Source organism: Drosophila virilis, chromosome 2 (assembly GCF_030788295.1).
Source record: "Drosophila virilis strain 15010-1051.87 chromosome 2, Dvir_AGI_RSII-ME, whole genome shotgun sequence".
NCBI lineage: Eukaryota > Metazoa > Arthropoda > Insecta > Diptera > Drosophilidae > Drosophila > Drosophila virilis.
Window position 1 is genome coordinate 27,593,390 of NC_091544.1, and position 16,039 is coordinate 27,609,428.

General features: G+C 39.9%; 3 protein-coding genes across 4 annotated transcripts in view; all 3 read right to left on the reverse strand.

The window, feature by feature from the left end:
* timeout (circadian regulator timeout) overlaps positions 1-12,068 on the reverse strand; it is an 83,208-nt gene extending 71,140 nt beyond the window's left edge. Inside the window, exons 1-5 of one of the 2 annotated variants that reach the window (XM_002056139.4) lie at positions 11,834-12,067; positions 11,447-11,770; positions 6,617-6,874; positions 6,232-6,551; positions 3,035-3,220 (exon numbers count right to left, since the gene is read on the reverse strand). In XM_002056139.4, the coding sequence (XP_002056175.1) occupies positions 3,035-3,220; positions 6,232-6,551; positions 6,617-6,874; positions 11,447-11,770; positions 11,834-11,935 (1,190 nt within the window). In that variant the 5' untranslated portion in view covers positions 11,936-12,067. Of the gene's footprint in view, positions 1-3,034; positions 3,221-6,231; positions 6,552-6,616; positions 6,875-11,446; positions 11,771-11,833 lie in introns of both variants that reach the window. The other variant, XM_070206751.1, reaches the window with a different exon arrangement.
* On the reverse strand, positions 10,685-11,511 carry LOC26530745 (uncharacterized). Its single transcript, XM_015170774.3, has 2 exons — positions 11,431-11,511; positions 10,685-11,352 (listed from the first exon to the last, which is right to left on the reverse strand). Exon 2 carries the CDS (start codon positions 11,336-11,338, stop codon positions 10,772-10,774), a length of 567 nt encoding a protein of 188 aa, XP_015026260.1. The 5' UTR covers positions 11,339-11,352; positions 11,431-11,511; the 3' UTR covers positions 10,685-10,771.
* Positions 12,069-13,793: 1,725 nt separating the features above from the next.
* On the reverse strand, positions 13,794-14,367 carry LOC6632535 (uncharacterized). Its single transcript, XM_002056142.4, has 2 exons — positions 14,323-14,367; positions 13,794-14,262 (listed from the first exon to the last, which is right to left on the reverse strand). Exons 1-2 carry the CDS (start codon positions 14,345-14,347, stop codon positions 13,916-13,918), a joined length of 372 nt encoding a protein of 123 aa, XP_002056178.2. The 5' UTR covers positions 14,348-14,367; the 3' UTR covers positions 13,794-13,915.
* Between the last annotated feature and the right edge of the window lie 1,672 nt (positions 14,368-16,039).

A 16,039-nucleotide genomic window follows, 5' to 3' on the forward strand; every position in this document is an offset into this window, starting at 1 on the left:
CACCTTGTCATTGAACAATGAGATAATTTAGATATCGATTATTTATTTTTGCACTGGTTCTAGAAGTCAGTGCTATCAAAAATGTATAATAATTATAATAATGATTATCTACAAAAATCATAAGAAAATTATCGTAAATCTTAAACGCTTAAATATTCTTTAAAAAATAATTATAGAACAAGTGTATTTTTTATCCATAAGGAAATACGAAATGGTCCCAATTTAAATTTACTAAAAAAAACCAACTATGGAAACAAATTTTTGGTTATCCGAAGGCAACTTGACAAAATGGTCCAACATATTAAAATCTACGACAAATCTATCAAATTCCTGAGAGAAAAAAAGTAACAAAGTACTTATAACTTATATAATGTATAGGCTATACATTATTCATCTATCAAACTTTTGTACTTCTTGCATTGCAGGCAAAACCCGGCAAAAACTATGAAACCAAGTTCTCTACGACTATTTTATGGTCTAAAAAATTCCTTGCAACAAACTGCCAGAACGGTGAGGGGGGTCAACTACAAAGCCTAAACAAAACTGCAAACTCAATTTCACTTTTTTATTATATGCCCTTCGTTTTCGTCATTTTTTTTTTTTTTTTTTGAGTACGCACACAAGTTTGCCCACTTTGACGGTCATACATTATCGCAATGCCATGCTTTATATAGTGCAAAATCAGTAGAAAATGGCAGACGATAAAGAAAGTTGAGAAATGCGGGCGGGCAGCGGCAAATTGCATTTGTGGAAATAAACAGAAAGTTTTATGCGCCGACAAGAGCATAGTACATAAGTATATAAACATATATATATATATATATACATATATATATGTATATATACACGTATATAGGGAGTGTGCGCCAAAAAGGCATGATAAAAGACATCCGAAAGGAATGGTAAAAATGAAAAACAGCATCAGCATCAGGAGCAGCAGCAGCTACTGCTGCTAGCCAAAAACTTTGAATAGTGCGGCGGTACTTGCTTTTTGAAAAGGGGGCAGAAAGCGGATGCGATTGGGGTAGGGTGCCCGGTTGTGAAAACTTTGCAGCAACGGAATGACAACATTTTTGCAAAGCTTCATTGTTGTCATTCAGAAACTAATTTGAAAGTAACCAAAACAATTTTAAAGAAATTTCCCACCACAGAGCACAACGAGCAATGACCAACAAAGAGAAACAGAGTGAGAGAGTGACAAAGAGAGCGAGGGGGACAAAAGAGAGAGAGTGGAAGAGACAGACCAAATGACAGCAAAATTTTATTAACAGCCAGCTGTATAACAATAAAGTGGCCAAAAACAAGGAGCCAAAGCTAGCGAAATGCTTTAAATTGCCAGGCGACAATTGGACTAAATATATAGTATAGCCAAAATATGCGATTGTACGAAAAGGGGCGTGTTTAAGTTTTTGGGCACCAGAGCCACGCTGTAAAGTGTCATAGGTCAACGTTTTGTGTGTTGATTTTGATTTCTGCATGTCTTCACCAACCCCAAACTGGAGAAAATGTCTCCGAAGTAATCCAACAAAATGACAAACAAATTGTCCTGTGGCCAAAGCAATGTCACATTTGCAACTGGTCTGAATTTCTTGTGCCAAATGTTCAGTGTAAAGTGCGAATGGCGAATGGGAATTGTCGGGGCACAAACTTTATTTGCAGCATGTAAACTCTTTCATTTTCAGACTGTCGGGGTATTGAAATGTGTGTCACGAAAGCTGCAGCATAATGATGAAGGTATTACTTGAATCAAAGTACTAAATCGAGTGCTGATCAGATATATATAACCTTGAAGGTCGGCTTGAGAGCTGGGTATGTTGAAACTTGGAAGTTTCGCATGCGAAACTTAACCAGCTCACTATATAATAATGTTGTTAGGTGACATTGAATATAGATTAATCGGTATTTATTAGTTTTACAATTATAGAAAAGATTTAAGAGGAAATATATATAATATTGAAGTTCAACTATGAAGCTTAGGAGAGGTTGTTTTCGAAACTGGACCAGCACAATTTTTAATGCATTAGATGCCGGGACATTAGAATTCTTCTCTTAAAATGAAAAATTTCAATTAAGAAATATCAGTTTTAGATATTCCACCATCTAGGTCTAAAATATAGTTGCTCATATTCATAAAATGCTCATCTTATACAAAAAAAAAAAAAAAAAAAAAAATTTGAATTACCTAAAGAACAAAATAAAATAGAATTCAAGCATCCATTGAAATCAAAAAGTTGCTTAAAATGGAGCGACCACTGTATTTGATTACTGTACTAGAGTATTTTAATTCAGCTACCCCGTTTAAACTCAACCTCTGTCTTTCTCACTCTCTCATTATCTCTCTCTCTCTGCTTTTATCACGTTAACAAAGGTCAGGCAACTCTGTAATAGAAACCTCTGTCAATTTGTTGCCAATTGGCATTGGTTCACGCTGTTTGAAATCAGTCGTTCCATTTGACCTCAAGTTGAAAGAATATAAGCTGCTTCAGTTAATAGTTGAGCAGTTTTTGTTGTTTAGCCACTCTGTTAGAAAATAACAAATTGAGTTAGTCCCTAACAAATAAAAATGGCGTATACTTTTTGCTATATAGTGAAAACTGTGTGTAAAGTAATTTGATTAAAAGCCAACCCATGGAAAGTTGGTGCAAAAGATTTGCATATTTGCTGACGCGACCGATTGAAGCTGACCCCACTTGGTTAGCTTTTCATTAGCCATGGGGCAGAATGTGGCCGGAGTGCTCGTTCATCAACGTCATTTTTTTAGCCTGCATTAGGTTCCGAGCCACTCCCTTACACGCCTACACTCTCACTCTCTCGCTCTTTCTATCGCTCTCCCTCTCTCGCTCTCTCTCTCCGACTACCATACACCATCTCTGTCTTTGTTTTATGGGCATTATCAAAATCATTGGCAATTAATTTGAACGCTTTAGTCAGGCACACACAATATCATCTGAGTTGCGGCAAGATATTTGCAGGCATTTGACATTGGCAAATGCAAGTCACACACACTCGCACAAACACGAGCACACACACTCACCTGACTAGCTGCAATTGTAGACCACTCAAACGATTGAACTCCATGAAAAATCGTATGGCCCACAATAGATAAGAGTCATCGTGACTCGACGAGCCGGCATTGCGTTCCAGGACACGCCGCACCTGCCGCACCAGCGTGTTGTAAGCAGAGCGCAGCACCTCAATGCAATATTCGCGCAGGCACAATCTGCAATGGATGGGAAAACGTAGCAGAATACCAAATGAAAAATGATTATACCACAATAATATTGATTGAAAGCCAGTGCCAGTGCCAGTGCCATACATATACCTACACGTACTGTATGCACTACCAGCAAGTCGTAGCCGGCCTTGCACGGGCAAAGTTGTTTTCATTAAATTTAAAATTAATTTTACTCTCAAATTTCGCCTGTTGGCTGGACTATCGGCAATCAGTGAAAAACTTTAAAAGCTTAAAAAAAAAAAAGAAAATCATGTCGGATGCTGATCGCAGATAAATTTAGCTTTTGCCCATACAAACTTACAGCTCGTCTTCAAAAAGTTTGCAGCACGTTTTTTGTGAGTTCCTTAAAATCTTTGAAATTGAACTTAAGGCCACTTGCATAGAAAATAATATGTCTATAAAATTTCCAATTCCTATTTTTGCTTAGCTTTTTCAAAAAACATTTTCGTCAGTGTATGCATTGACAAGTGTTTGCATTTAACAAACGGCAATCGGCAGCGTTTATGCAATAAATTTGCTTTGGCCAATTTATTTGAGTAAAGCGGACCAAAAGAGGCAGCTCCCACCAGAAGCATTCATCTCCGAATCTCTGCATCGCAGCCTCAGTTGCCAGCCGCAGGCCAAATGCAACAGAGGCGTCACAGATTAATGGGTAAGAAAACAAAACAGCAAAAAACTGTAGCCAACCGGCGGCTTTCGCAGCATTGCAATACGCGTTGAGAAGCAACAAATTGTTGCTGGAACAACTGCTGCTGCTGCATGTCGAGGGTCGACAAGTGACATTGATGAACTTTGCCTGCTGTTTGGTAGCATGCCCCACAGAGTGCATGAAATGCTTTTTGCCAAATAGATGGGCAATCTTTTGCGGTGGCCAACTTATTGATGGGCCTTTTGGCGAGCGACTTGTCTAATCACAGTCTCCGGCCCGAGCAATTTATGGCTGGCAAGCAGATTTGGATGTGCCAACGATCAGGCCCATAAAACAGGCCAGCAAACAGCTAGCAAAAGTCAGCTGCCAGCAGGCTAACAAGCAAAAGTGTTGGCCCACATTGCTAAAATGCTCGCACATTTACAACGGCCAACAGAGCTCAGAGGTTTACGCCGATGGTGTCGTTGCCGTGGCGCCACCAAGATTACGCTGCCAGTGCTGTATTTTTATCTTAGCTCAGCATTTTATGGCTGCCGGACGACAAATCGCAACAACAACTTCGAGCTGCACCGCACCACTGATCGAACATTAGATGCTCTACAAAAATAAAAGTTGAATTTTTAACAATTTATAGCCTAAATTACTAATGAGTAATTATTAAGTAATTAACATCAAATGCTTTTAATTCCTTCTGAACGATTTGCATTGTGGATATAAGCTTTAACAATAAAAAAAATTTCTATCTGGGAATTTTAAAGCCTACCTTAGTAATTATCAGCAAAATTACCTATGCAATTGCGCTGAAAGTATTGCTTAGTGAATGTTTAGATATTCTCACAACAATGCTTATTTTGAGAAAATTAATGTTTTAATTACCTACGCAAACTGTTATTTACCTATTTACTCTGGCTGAATTTATTGCTTCGTAAAAGTTTGGACATTCTAAAAAAAATAACTCTAACTGGGCAACAAATTTCAGTTGTCATTACAAAATTAATTGTTATTCAGAATTGTTTAAGCACATTTACATTAGTATATTGAATAATAAAGAAAAAACGGTATCCGATTAAAAAACTCGTAACATTGTTATACATCTTAATTTTCATGGCAAAACTTTTGCCAAAGTTTTGCAAACCCTAGTATGGGAAAGTGTATAAGACCAAATGCATTTGGCCCACGCCGAAGCCCAAGCAACACCGGGTATCCTGTGCAACGTTGGCGCATATCCTTTAAGTAGTTTGTTGGTACGGAGAAAATCATAAAATAGCTGCACCTGGTGGCCATTAGGGAGTGCGGCGACAGCAAAGACGTTGGCCAACCGGCGCCTTGAAAATGGCCACGTCTTTGTTTCGCTTAGCTCACTCGGCCAGAACCAAAGCCAGAGGCAGAGCAAAACAGCAGAACAGCAGCCAATATCGTTTGGGTGATTCTATAAAATCAGGCTAGCAGCAGTTGGGCGCGGGTTGTCTAAAAGGAAATGCCTTCATTTATTATTGAATATTATTTTATGCGCTCGCTCGGCTTTGGCTGCATAAAATCGAAAATCAATGACCGGAATGTGGCCTGCCAGTCGAACCATAACAATTCCGATGCTAATGGCCACATCCATGGCCCCGCACAATAGACTTCAGTCAAAGTGCAGGAAGTTGCCGCAGACAAATGGAGGCTACTATGCGCGAGATAGAGCTATATCTTCATACGTAAATGTGTATACATCTGGACTACGGGCCTGTTTTCAAACCAAGCAGCTCCAACTCGAACAATCCAATCTTATATTATTCGCTTTAACGAATCGTAAAGCGAACTATATATTTAAAAGAAAAATAAATAAAACGGTCTGAACTAAGGCCAAACCGAAACACATATTGGTTTACTCGATGGTTCGAACTCGATCACAACTGGAAACGCTCTTAAGCTGTAATCACTTCAAATGTTGAGTCTGCCATACCTGTTATACTCTTGTAAAAAATTTGTCACGAAATGTGTAATAAATTCTAGATCAGCATTGACAGCCTAGTTGATATTATCATATCAGTCTTTCCGTCTGTCTGATTCTATGCGAACTAATCTCTTTATGAAGCAAACGGAACTGGCAGCGAGAATTTAGATAATTATACGTTACTTTTAATTTACTATGAACTCTGCTATATTTTAATTTGAAAAAGAATGCTCAAAAATATTGGAGCCAGGCGAAAGTTGAGGCAAAGGTTCTATTTTCACTATTTAATTAGAAACTTTTTGAGGCCCAGGCTAATATTGTCTTAGGCATGGCAAGTTGAAAAGTTTACGTAATAATAATTATTTTAATTAATAAATATGTAAGAACGTATATATTTGAAAAGTTTACCTGACAGTAAAAGCACTGCGTCGCGTCACCTGCCCCTCCTCCTTGATGTGGCGATGGGAACGCTTCTGCGCCTGCTTCTCGCGATCAAAATCCATTGCGGAGACACGCTGCAGCGGCTGATGGCAAATAATATCCCGATCCGAGACGGATTTCATGTTGCGTATAACATAGGTGCCCCCGAAGCGTGAATGTCGACCGGGCGGCGGGCGAGCCTGACGGCGGGCCATTTCACGCCGACGTGCAGCGAGCAGCTCCTGCTGATCGCGTTGCTTCTCGCTGAGGCTGCGCTGCAGCGATGCATCCGCCAAGGACTCGGCACTCTGCAAGTAGGAACAGTTTAACAATAAGACAGGCCATGCAAGAAAAGTTTGCAGCAGTGGTTTACCTGTTCGCGATACAATAGACAAATGATTTCGAGTCCATGCAAATGAAATTGCTCCTCATCCGGCGAGGAGACTATAAAGAGCACCAGATCCAGCATTCCTGTCTGATGCAGCGCCCAAATAACCTGATCGTGTAGACTGGCATCGTTGTCCGCACGGCACTCGGCCTCAGGATTTGCTGGCACTTGGAGCACATTGCGCACCAGCACCAGGATACGTTCAATCAGAAGATTCTGCTCCTCGCTGCGTATGGCAAAGGCCTAAAAATAGTATGAGAAAATGGGGATGGGAGGCTCGCATTAAAAGTCAAAATAATAAAAATGTCTTGCGGCAAATCCCAGTGTAAAAATCTAAGCAGCAAATCCCGCGAGACAAGTTAAAATAATCAAATGAAATTAAATTAAATTAAATTGCAAATTTATGTAGCTCGACTGTAAAACGGAAGCCCAAATAGGGGCCACAGCTGGAGCAGCAGCAGCAAGGGCAGCAACTGTGGAAGTCGGAGTCGGAGAGTTGGCACCACAACAAAGTCAAGTTGAAATCAATTTGCGTCGGTTCGGACGAAGAGCTGCCTGGGCAAACTGGAGAGCAGCAGTTACTGCTGTTGGCTTACAAATAAATACAACTAATGCGGCTTTTGTGCCTACAAGCCAGCTGTGACTGCGTATCCAGCGCCAGCTACTGCTACTGCCTCCCACATTGGACATGAACACAGGCATCCCAAAAGCTGAGCCCCAGCGCCTTGCTCAAAGGCCAAAGTTAATAATGACTTCCGCTTTTGGTTACCCTACGCAACAACAGCAGGAACAGGCCCAAAAAAGCTGTCGACCCCATCCGCCCATCCCTCTGGTTGTCCACTTTTCTGCCACGTCGTGCCGCATACATCAAAGCGTACAAGCCGAGGCCAAAGCCACGCAAATAAGGAAGTAAGGCATAAAAAGTCAGCCGGGAAACCAAGAGCCAAGGGCAGACCAATCCGCCCACACATTCATTATCAACAACAGCAATAAGAAAAGAGAGAGTGAGAGAGACAGCATTCATGTAGAAATTCGCTAGCATTTAACCTAAAAAACATTCGTTCAAAAAAAAAAAGTATAAAAATCTAAAGAAATCCTCTGGCGACTCTTTCGCTGGCTGCGCAGCACCATGAAAATCCTTTGGAATTGCTCCCCGGAGTGTTATGAATGTCGATTCAATCGGCTTTAAATGAATTTATTTCGCTCTGCCAGAAGGCGCAGCTTTCAAGGGAGCGGGGTGTGGCAAGTCTGTGTGGCAGACAACGATGAGAACCTATGAGTGTGTGTGTGTGTGTGTGTTGCCATGTTGCCATGTTGCAACTGCGATTACACAGTATCAACATCATTTTTGCAGTCACTAAATTTTAACCCATTCGATGCCGATAATGGCCAATGTAACTGGTTTTGGGTCCTGTGCAAAAAAAAAATCTACCTTTTTTTACCCTTTTTCCCATAATTATAACCTATCGGAGGCTTCCACTAGGAGTTACCTTGAACCAAGCGCCAAGCTGCCGTTAGAAACAATCAATCCAAAAAACAGCATGAATATATAGTTTTGATTTTATCAAGACTATGAGAAATGCATGCCCAAATACCTTAGGTATTTATAGTCCGATTAGTATTACATTTTCAGGGCCTAAATAGGGCACCCAAAAATGGGAACATACAAAAACACAAAACTCTACCTTTACCGAATGTTAAACGAGTATATATATTTTATGCTATAGACTTGCCACTTGCCGAAATCGCGGCGCTCATGCAAAGACAGTCGGATATGGCTAGATCTCTTCAGAAATATTAGACTTTTCCATATTCGATGGGATCAGCTGAATCTCTATACAAAAATGACTGACTGACTGACTGATTGGTGATCAACCCAAACCGTAAGAGCTAGGAAGCTGAAATTTTCACTGTAGTTACATTATGTGATGAAGGTGGACGTCAAGACGAGGTATTGGCAATTCCACCCGCAAGTGTGGCAAAATCGCGAAAAACGTTTGCATGCAACGTTTTTTGTTTATTATCTGATTGGCCTTAAACTCTTTTTCAAAGATCTTTGCAAAGAGTTGTATGAATGTTTTCAAAATCATTTTCAAAACTTTTTGAGAACATTTATTTCATAACGTACGTGCCACGGGCAAGGTCGGGCTATACCCGCTAGTATATTATAAAGGAATAGTCGAAAAATAAGTTAATTTATGGAAAGGTTGGGTATTTCCAGAATATTACCATCAAAATCAGCATTTACGAGCTTCACTACATTCAACCATAACACAAATTGGCAAGAGGGCATTTAATCTTAAACGTTCCCAAGATGTCCTTACTTTCTAGTTAGTAATTTAGATCAAAATTTAAAAAAAGAATACTAGACAACTGTGGCCTTCTGCAAAGATATAACGATAACCGCAGTAAAAAACAAGAAAGACTTATATCAAAGATTACCATTCGGCTGCCCTGACAGGCAGCTTGAATCAGAGAATTCAACTATTAAGGAGAAAAACTAAGTTAAAATCTATTTGATTTTTTTTTTTCTAGTCTAGTGTCAATTAAAAAGTTCTATTGAAGGCAGCTGAAAACTTTTTCTGTTTGTTCACATTAAACATGCAAGTCAAATGATTTTCTATTTCCGTTTCCCTTGTATAAATCAGACACGCATTCTTTTTCATCATTCCTATTCGACTTAATACTCAGCCGCTGGGCAATGTGTGTGGGTGCCTTTAATTTTCCTCATGTTTTCTTCCATTTTTTTTCTTTTTCATTGTGTATTCATTTCTTCTTTTCAGTTACAATTTAGCAATTGAAAACATTTCATGCTCAGACATTCATTCACACAAAATGCTACAAATTGTATCCACAAATTCCTGTTGTTGTTGCTCTTGTGGTTGCCAGCTATGTTGCCTACTTTTTAGCACCCACTGTGACACTGGTCATGTGGATGACGCCTAGAAAAGCCGCAGAGTTGCTTGTCGGGAAGCGACGCGTTTGATTTGAAGGTGCCTGCTGGCACTTTCCCTCACGCATTTTGCTTTTCACTTTTTCGCATTTTCATTTTTTTTTTTCCTTGTTGCGAGAGTGTTTATTAAATTCGACTTGTTGCGGTTTTTTCTTGGCGCAAAGCTAAAAAGTTTCTGGCGTCGATTTGATTTCGTGTGATTTTTACAAAATTAAATTTTTCCTTAACATTTTATTATTTTTGACACGTTTTGCGGGGGCAACTTCAAAGGGCATATCGACAAGGGTTTTCGCACGCTTTGCTGCTGCTGCGGCTTATCAAGGGTTACGAAAAAGTATATATAGATATATAATGCTGAATAGCTTTTAGCCATAGATGCAACACAGATAGTAAATGAAGTTCAAATTAGTTATGAAGCGCACAAAAGAAGCCCAAGGACCAAAAGCCAGCTTCAGTGCCAGAAACATAAGCCAAAACGAAAAGCAAATGGCGCCGGGGAGAAATGGGTAAAAGCGACCAGAATATGAAACACCCTTGCTGTCGATTTCTCTCTGCACTATATACAATATGAAAGGAACACTAAGATAATGATTTTATGTTGATCTTCTAAAATATCGGCTTAAAATATCTTCAACAAAGCTTTCATTTTATACCGATAGTTTTTATGAGAGCTAAAAATTACATGCGATAGAGATAAGATTTAGCTTAAATATTTTAAACACAATACCACTAAAAACAAGGAGGAAAAGAGATTTCATTAAAAATTAGAAATTCAAGGAATTTGTTAATTTGCTTGGCATTGTAAAGCTCATAATTTATATAATTATGTATATATTCCTTGCGTCCAAAATATCTTCAAGCGTCACATATTTCCTGACAAAATTGTTATACTCTTCGCACGAATATTAAGATAATTTTCCAACAGCTTCCTGGCAGCTGCCGGAGAGCCATTAAAAGTTTTACGCGGACCGCTGCCACATTAATGGTCGTAAGGTCCATAAAAGATTACAGAGAAATAGTTGTGCAAATGCCAGGACGTTAATTGCCTAGGCTGCCCCTATACCCGCTGTTCTTCTGTAGTCCCATTTAAATAGCATTAATTAACGGGCAAATGGGAAAATGCTACAGGTTGTATTGGGCATCGATTTTAAACATTTCAACAACAAATAGAACAGATCTGGAATTTCTTAGATTGGGCCATCTGCATTAAGATATACGACAAACATATAAAACAGTATGACCACAATTAGAGCTCGCTGATAGACAGGCGCATTCAGAAAGGTGCGTCGTATTTGACGCTTGGACACATCCCGCAACAACTGCTCCGGCAGAGGCTTGATGCGCGGCATCAGCTCCGGCGGTCGCTCAATATAGGCGCCCAAAAACATGGATGTCTCCGGCACCGTTGCATACATGGCAATTGATTCAGCAAAATGGCGATGCTGTGCAATCGATTTGCAGCGCGTATAGCGTCCAATGGTATGTATGCCATTCCTCGCATGATTCACAGTGATCAGCGTATTGCTGCCCACGCGGGACTGACAATACGGGCACTTGGCGAAGCTGCCCTGCCATGTGATCCATTTGCCAATGCAATCGGTGCAGAAGACATGACCGCAAAAGGTGACGCGCGGCAATCGAGCGGTGCGCATACACACTAGACAGGTGTAGTATCTGTTGTCGAAGGACTCCTCCTCCTCATCCGTGTCGCTGCTGCTGCTGTCGGTGCCTTCACCCGAGTTGCTCGTGCTCATTATTGTTGCTGTTTCTTCATTTGATTATTTAATATTAATTGTTTAAAATATATATATGTACATGGATATTGCTAAATTCTTGAAAAACTTACAAGTTCTATGACTTACAATTTCCAATGCTTGTTTGAGCTTGTCAAACAGAGCTGTCCAGATTTTATCCTTGGCAAAGGCTACTTTATAGCCTTGCAGTATGTCGATTAACTCAAGGAACACTTTGCGCCCGTGATTATCTTTGGGCGGTCCCTCGCGATAGAGCAGCAGCGTCGGATTGGTCAATATGACCAACAATCGTATCAGCAGATCCGCCAGCTCCTCGTGCTGCACATAATCGGGCAACATGTATACAAGATCTGTTTGCAGCACCTTGGCGTGTCCCAAATGGCGGCGATACTCATGATTATCCAGATCACGACGCAATATCCAAATTAAATGCTGCATAATTATAAATAAATGTTAGTTCAAGTGGCTTCCGATTGCCCCAAAATGTGTGCCTACCTTTAAGCCCTCCGCTGCATGAGGCTCCGCCTGATAGCGCTTGCCATCGCTTACGCCCAGCGCTGCGCAAGTGGCGTCTATGTCTGCCAACAGCACAGACATGATTTATAAACACAAACACACACTTTCACACGCACTTATATCAAATTACACTTATTAAAATTGATAAACAATTATTTACTTTCGGCACGCGCAACACTAAACCGCAACTTGTACAATTCGCGCGCAAAACTAAACGCAAATCAGCTGTTCGATCGATAAGCAGCTGCTCACGATAAGTGCGCACTGATATCGATAGGTTCGCAAATTTGCGTTGCGTGCGTTAAGTGGTTTGTGTCTTGACTAGTAGTTTGGTGTCTACGATATATAATTTGAAATGTATATTTCATAACGAAAATTTAACCATTAAAAATATTTAAATACTTAGTACAAACTCTATCTATAATCTATATAAAATTTATATATTTGGACTCATTTCGGGCAGGGCTGCTATCACAAAATATGCATATTGATAAAATGCATTCAGCTAGGTAATATAATAAATTACGAATCATCGATCAGAGCTCACACCTAAATGTATAATTATAATCGTAAGAGAACAATGAATAGACTAATCAAACTGTATATTATATATCGATTTTACAATGCGCTGTAAGTTAAATTCAAGCCTGGCCGACGAACACTTCAGCCGGTAAGAGCCTTAGAAGCTTTGAATTATTTTGAATTTGATTCAGTTGAGAATTATTTGCACTCACACACACACACATACACAAGCACACACATGCACACTTAGAGCTGAAGTGTTGCTCGAGAGAAGTTTCAGTTGAGAGTAAAATGCAATTTACAGGTCCAGCATATGAAGTAGCAGTTTATTTGCCAATAGGTGCCAACAACTGAAGAAAATTTCAATCTTTTTCCCAGCATTTTCATTAAGCATTGAAGCAGCAAATTACTCAGGCTTGCCTGATGAATTATGCAATTGGACTTGGGAGCTGTTGCACTCGAGCACCGGTCGCAATTATCAACTACCATTCAAAGCGGAGAGAAAAATTCCAGATTAAATGCAAACAGACTTTGGGGTATTGGATAATTTAACTACGATATGAACAAATACCTTGTGCAAACTTCTGGCAAGTCCAAGCAACTCCACAGAAGTGACGGGGGAGGAGGACATGTCCGGCGCATCTCCTGCCACATTAAAGTTGCGCTTGCTCCTGTTCTCGGTACTCAAAGAAGTTGAATTTAATTAACTAAGTAAATGCCCAGACATGAGGCTCCAGTCTCACTGCCTGCCTGCTTATCAGTTGATGAACTCCCGTCCAACAACTACAACAACAAACAAAAGTGGGAATGACCGACTTGGTGATACCCTTAACCCAGCACTGAGCTGCCGTTGCACACATTCGAAGTTGATTTAATACATCTAGAGACACATTATTCTTGATCTAACCCATACTAAAATTTGGATAAAGCGCCTCTTATAAGCTAAGACATATGTCCTAAAAAACTAATCTAAAAACCGAAAATGATCGATTTCATGAACAGGGAGTGGTTGAAAGTCTTAGTCCCTTTAGTATTTGGGTACGCGTTTCTGCAGATGAACAGAGCTCAATAGACTATTTATGCACTTTATGAGCTTGGAGAGGCTTGTTTCTGCTGGTTCCTACCTTTCAACAAAACCATTATACCCCTTTTGCCTATTTTAAATAGATACAGCATGAGCAGCAACATCAACAACGTCGAGCAACTTAGTGACCGAATAAGTCCAAGTTTGATATCTGCATCTTTGCGCCTTCAGGCAGTCAGCTATCATCAGCTGCTCATCATCTCAACCAGCTCTTCAGCTTGCCCTGTCAATGGGTGAGCCGGCGCCCTGCTGTGGCTAACGACTCCGACCGCCTGCCGAGCGGTTGATGCTATGCAAACCTGATTATAATGTGTCAAATCTATTATGTGCTGTCAGGACTTTCAACTTGAAGACAGCTTTCGGGCCAGGTCTCTCTGGTTGGACAAAGTTAATTATAATTTGATGTGCAAGCAAAACTATGTGCCGTAGGTTTAATTTAAACTTGGTTCAGTGGTTCAATTGATTGGACGAACTAGCTGCTCCTGATAGTTGCGCTGATTCTTCACGAATTTGCCATTGAATAGGAAATCAAATGCATATTCCTTGCGATGCTCCCAGATGTCCGGCAACGCCGGGTGACCCTGATACACCCAAAAGCAGCAATAGTTCTCCGTCACATTAGCCAGTTCCGTTCTGCCGTTCTCCAATCCCATGCCCATCACAGTTTCCCGCGTCCGTCCCAACGTGTGTCCCGACATCAGAGGGTCATGCGGCTGGGAACGTTTTGAATGCACGTATTTTTCTGCCCTTTTAAAGGATTGCGGGCTCCCTGTAATGTGCTGGTCTTTACAAAGCATCAAAACTGCAAAGTAAAAGTTGAGCTTAAGCTAATAAATAAAATCTTTCTAATAAACTTAATTACCAAGTAATATTATTGAGCACTTCATAGCGATAGCTTTAACTGAAAAGAAACTAAACTTAATAATTGCCATAAGTTACTTGGACACACCTCTAATCAGCCTTAGCATTTTAATTATACGCTGAACATACTTAGAATTGATAGAAAGAGTATATTTAATTATCAGGGTTCAGACTAAGGTTCGCCCTTTCTTTGGCCGATTCAAGGTTTGGCTTACAGTGATTAACAATTTTTTGGAATTCCGGTTTAATTCCGGTAAGTACTTTTTGAGTACTTTAGAAGACAAAATAAATTCTATCCATTGGTTTTTTGAGGAAATAAATGCTATGTGTAAGCTGAGCAAAAAATGGAATCTGTTTCAAATATGAGCGTAAAGTAATTCGATGGTAAACAGTTTATTAGCGCACTTTTCAAATTCAAAGCTCTAAAATGAGTACTTTTTGAGTATCACTTAATTTTACTCAATTGCTTAGCATGAAATATCTATAGATCGACTAGATAATACCCATTCAAATGTTTTATCTAGAAAGAATCCTCTCTCGAGTACTACTCATTGCTACTCACTTGCTTAGCATAATAATGTTCGAAAGTACTCGTTAAATTTTAAGCGTGTTACCAAAATATATTTAGTTTTGCTCATATTTATATCAATATTAAACCGGATAAGTTCGATAAAGAAAAGGGTGGCCCAAATCAGATACAAACAACATATTATATTTCAAATATTTCATTAGTATTATAAAATTTAAATAAAATTGGTTTTAATGTATAAAATATTCTGAAATCGACATCGAATTGCTTATGGAATTTTAAGCGTATTGTTTCTGAAACAATATAAATAACTACAACAATATAAACCGATCAAAGAGCCGTTCATAAGTGAAAGCATACAATTTACAACAATCCAAGCGTTTTTCTAAATTTTCACCTGGCACAAAGGTTATAAGGGTCTAGTCAATTAATTTGACAGGTGAAATGACGAGAAATACTTCTGGGAAGGACTGCCAGTTGCCAGGGCAATGCGCTTTTAGTAAACAAAACAGGGTACACAAAACCAACACTCCCTAAAAGTGTAATCCAACAACAACAAAAACAACAAGAAGAACAAGAAGCAGAACAACAACCAGTGAGGTCTGTCATGCAACGGCATTTGTTGACTTTGCAGCTTGCGGCCGCCATTTTGTCAACATAGCGGCTATGGCCTCCATTGTTTGAAGAGCGAAGCCTTCATCTTGCATTCTGATTGCGTGGCTTAATTGCAGAGTGGGTAGCTGTGCCGGCATTTGAGCCAGATTTTTGTTTTTTCTTTCATTTTTTGTTTTGTTTCTTTTTTTTTTTGGAAAGTGAAAGCCGAGCACACTTCTGTGAAAGCCGTGGCCGAATTAGAGACCAGCCCACTGAGCAAATGGGGCTGGCCGCACACAATGCACACGGCTCGGCACGGTTGCTGCCCGAAAAAGCGAAAGCACATAAAACAATTTTCTGAACAAGTAAAACTCACACCTGCATCTCGTCACGAAGCGGGCAGCTTCTTCCTGGCATGGGCTTTCGCCCAGCAGCTGCTCCCAAAATGAATCGTTATAAATCAATTTGTACGAATTGCCGAATAACGAGGAATAGAACAATTACACGTTTCTATGTGGAGTGAGGCGTAAATCCATGCAATTGGACGACTTAACAGCTACCCTATATTCGACTTTAACCACAAAAAACAACATAG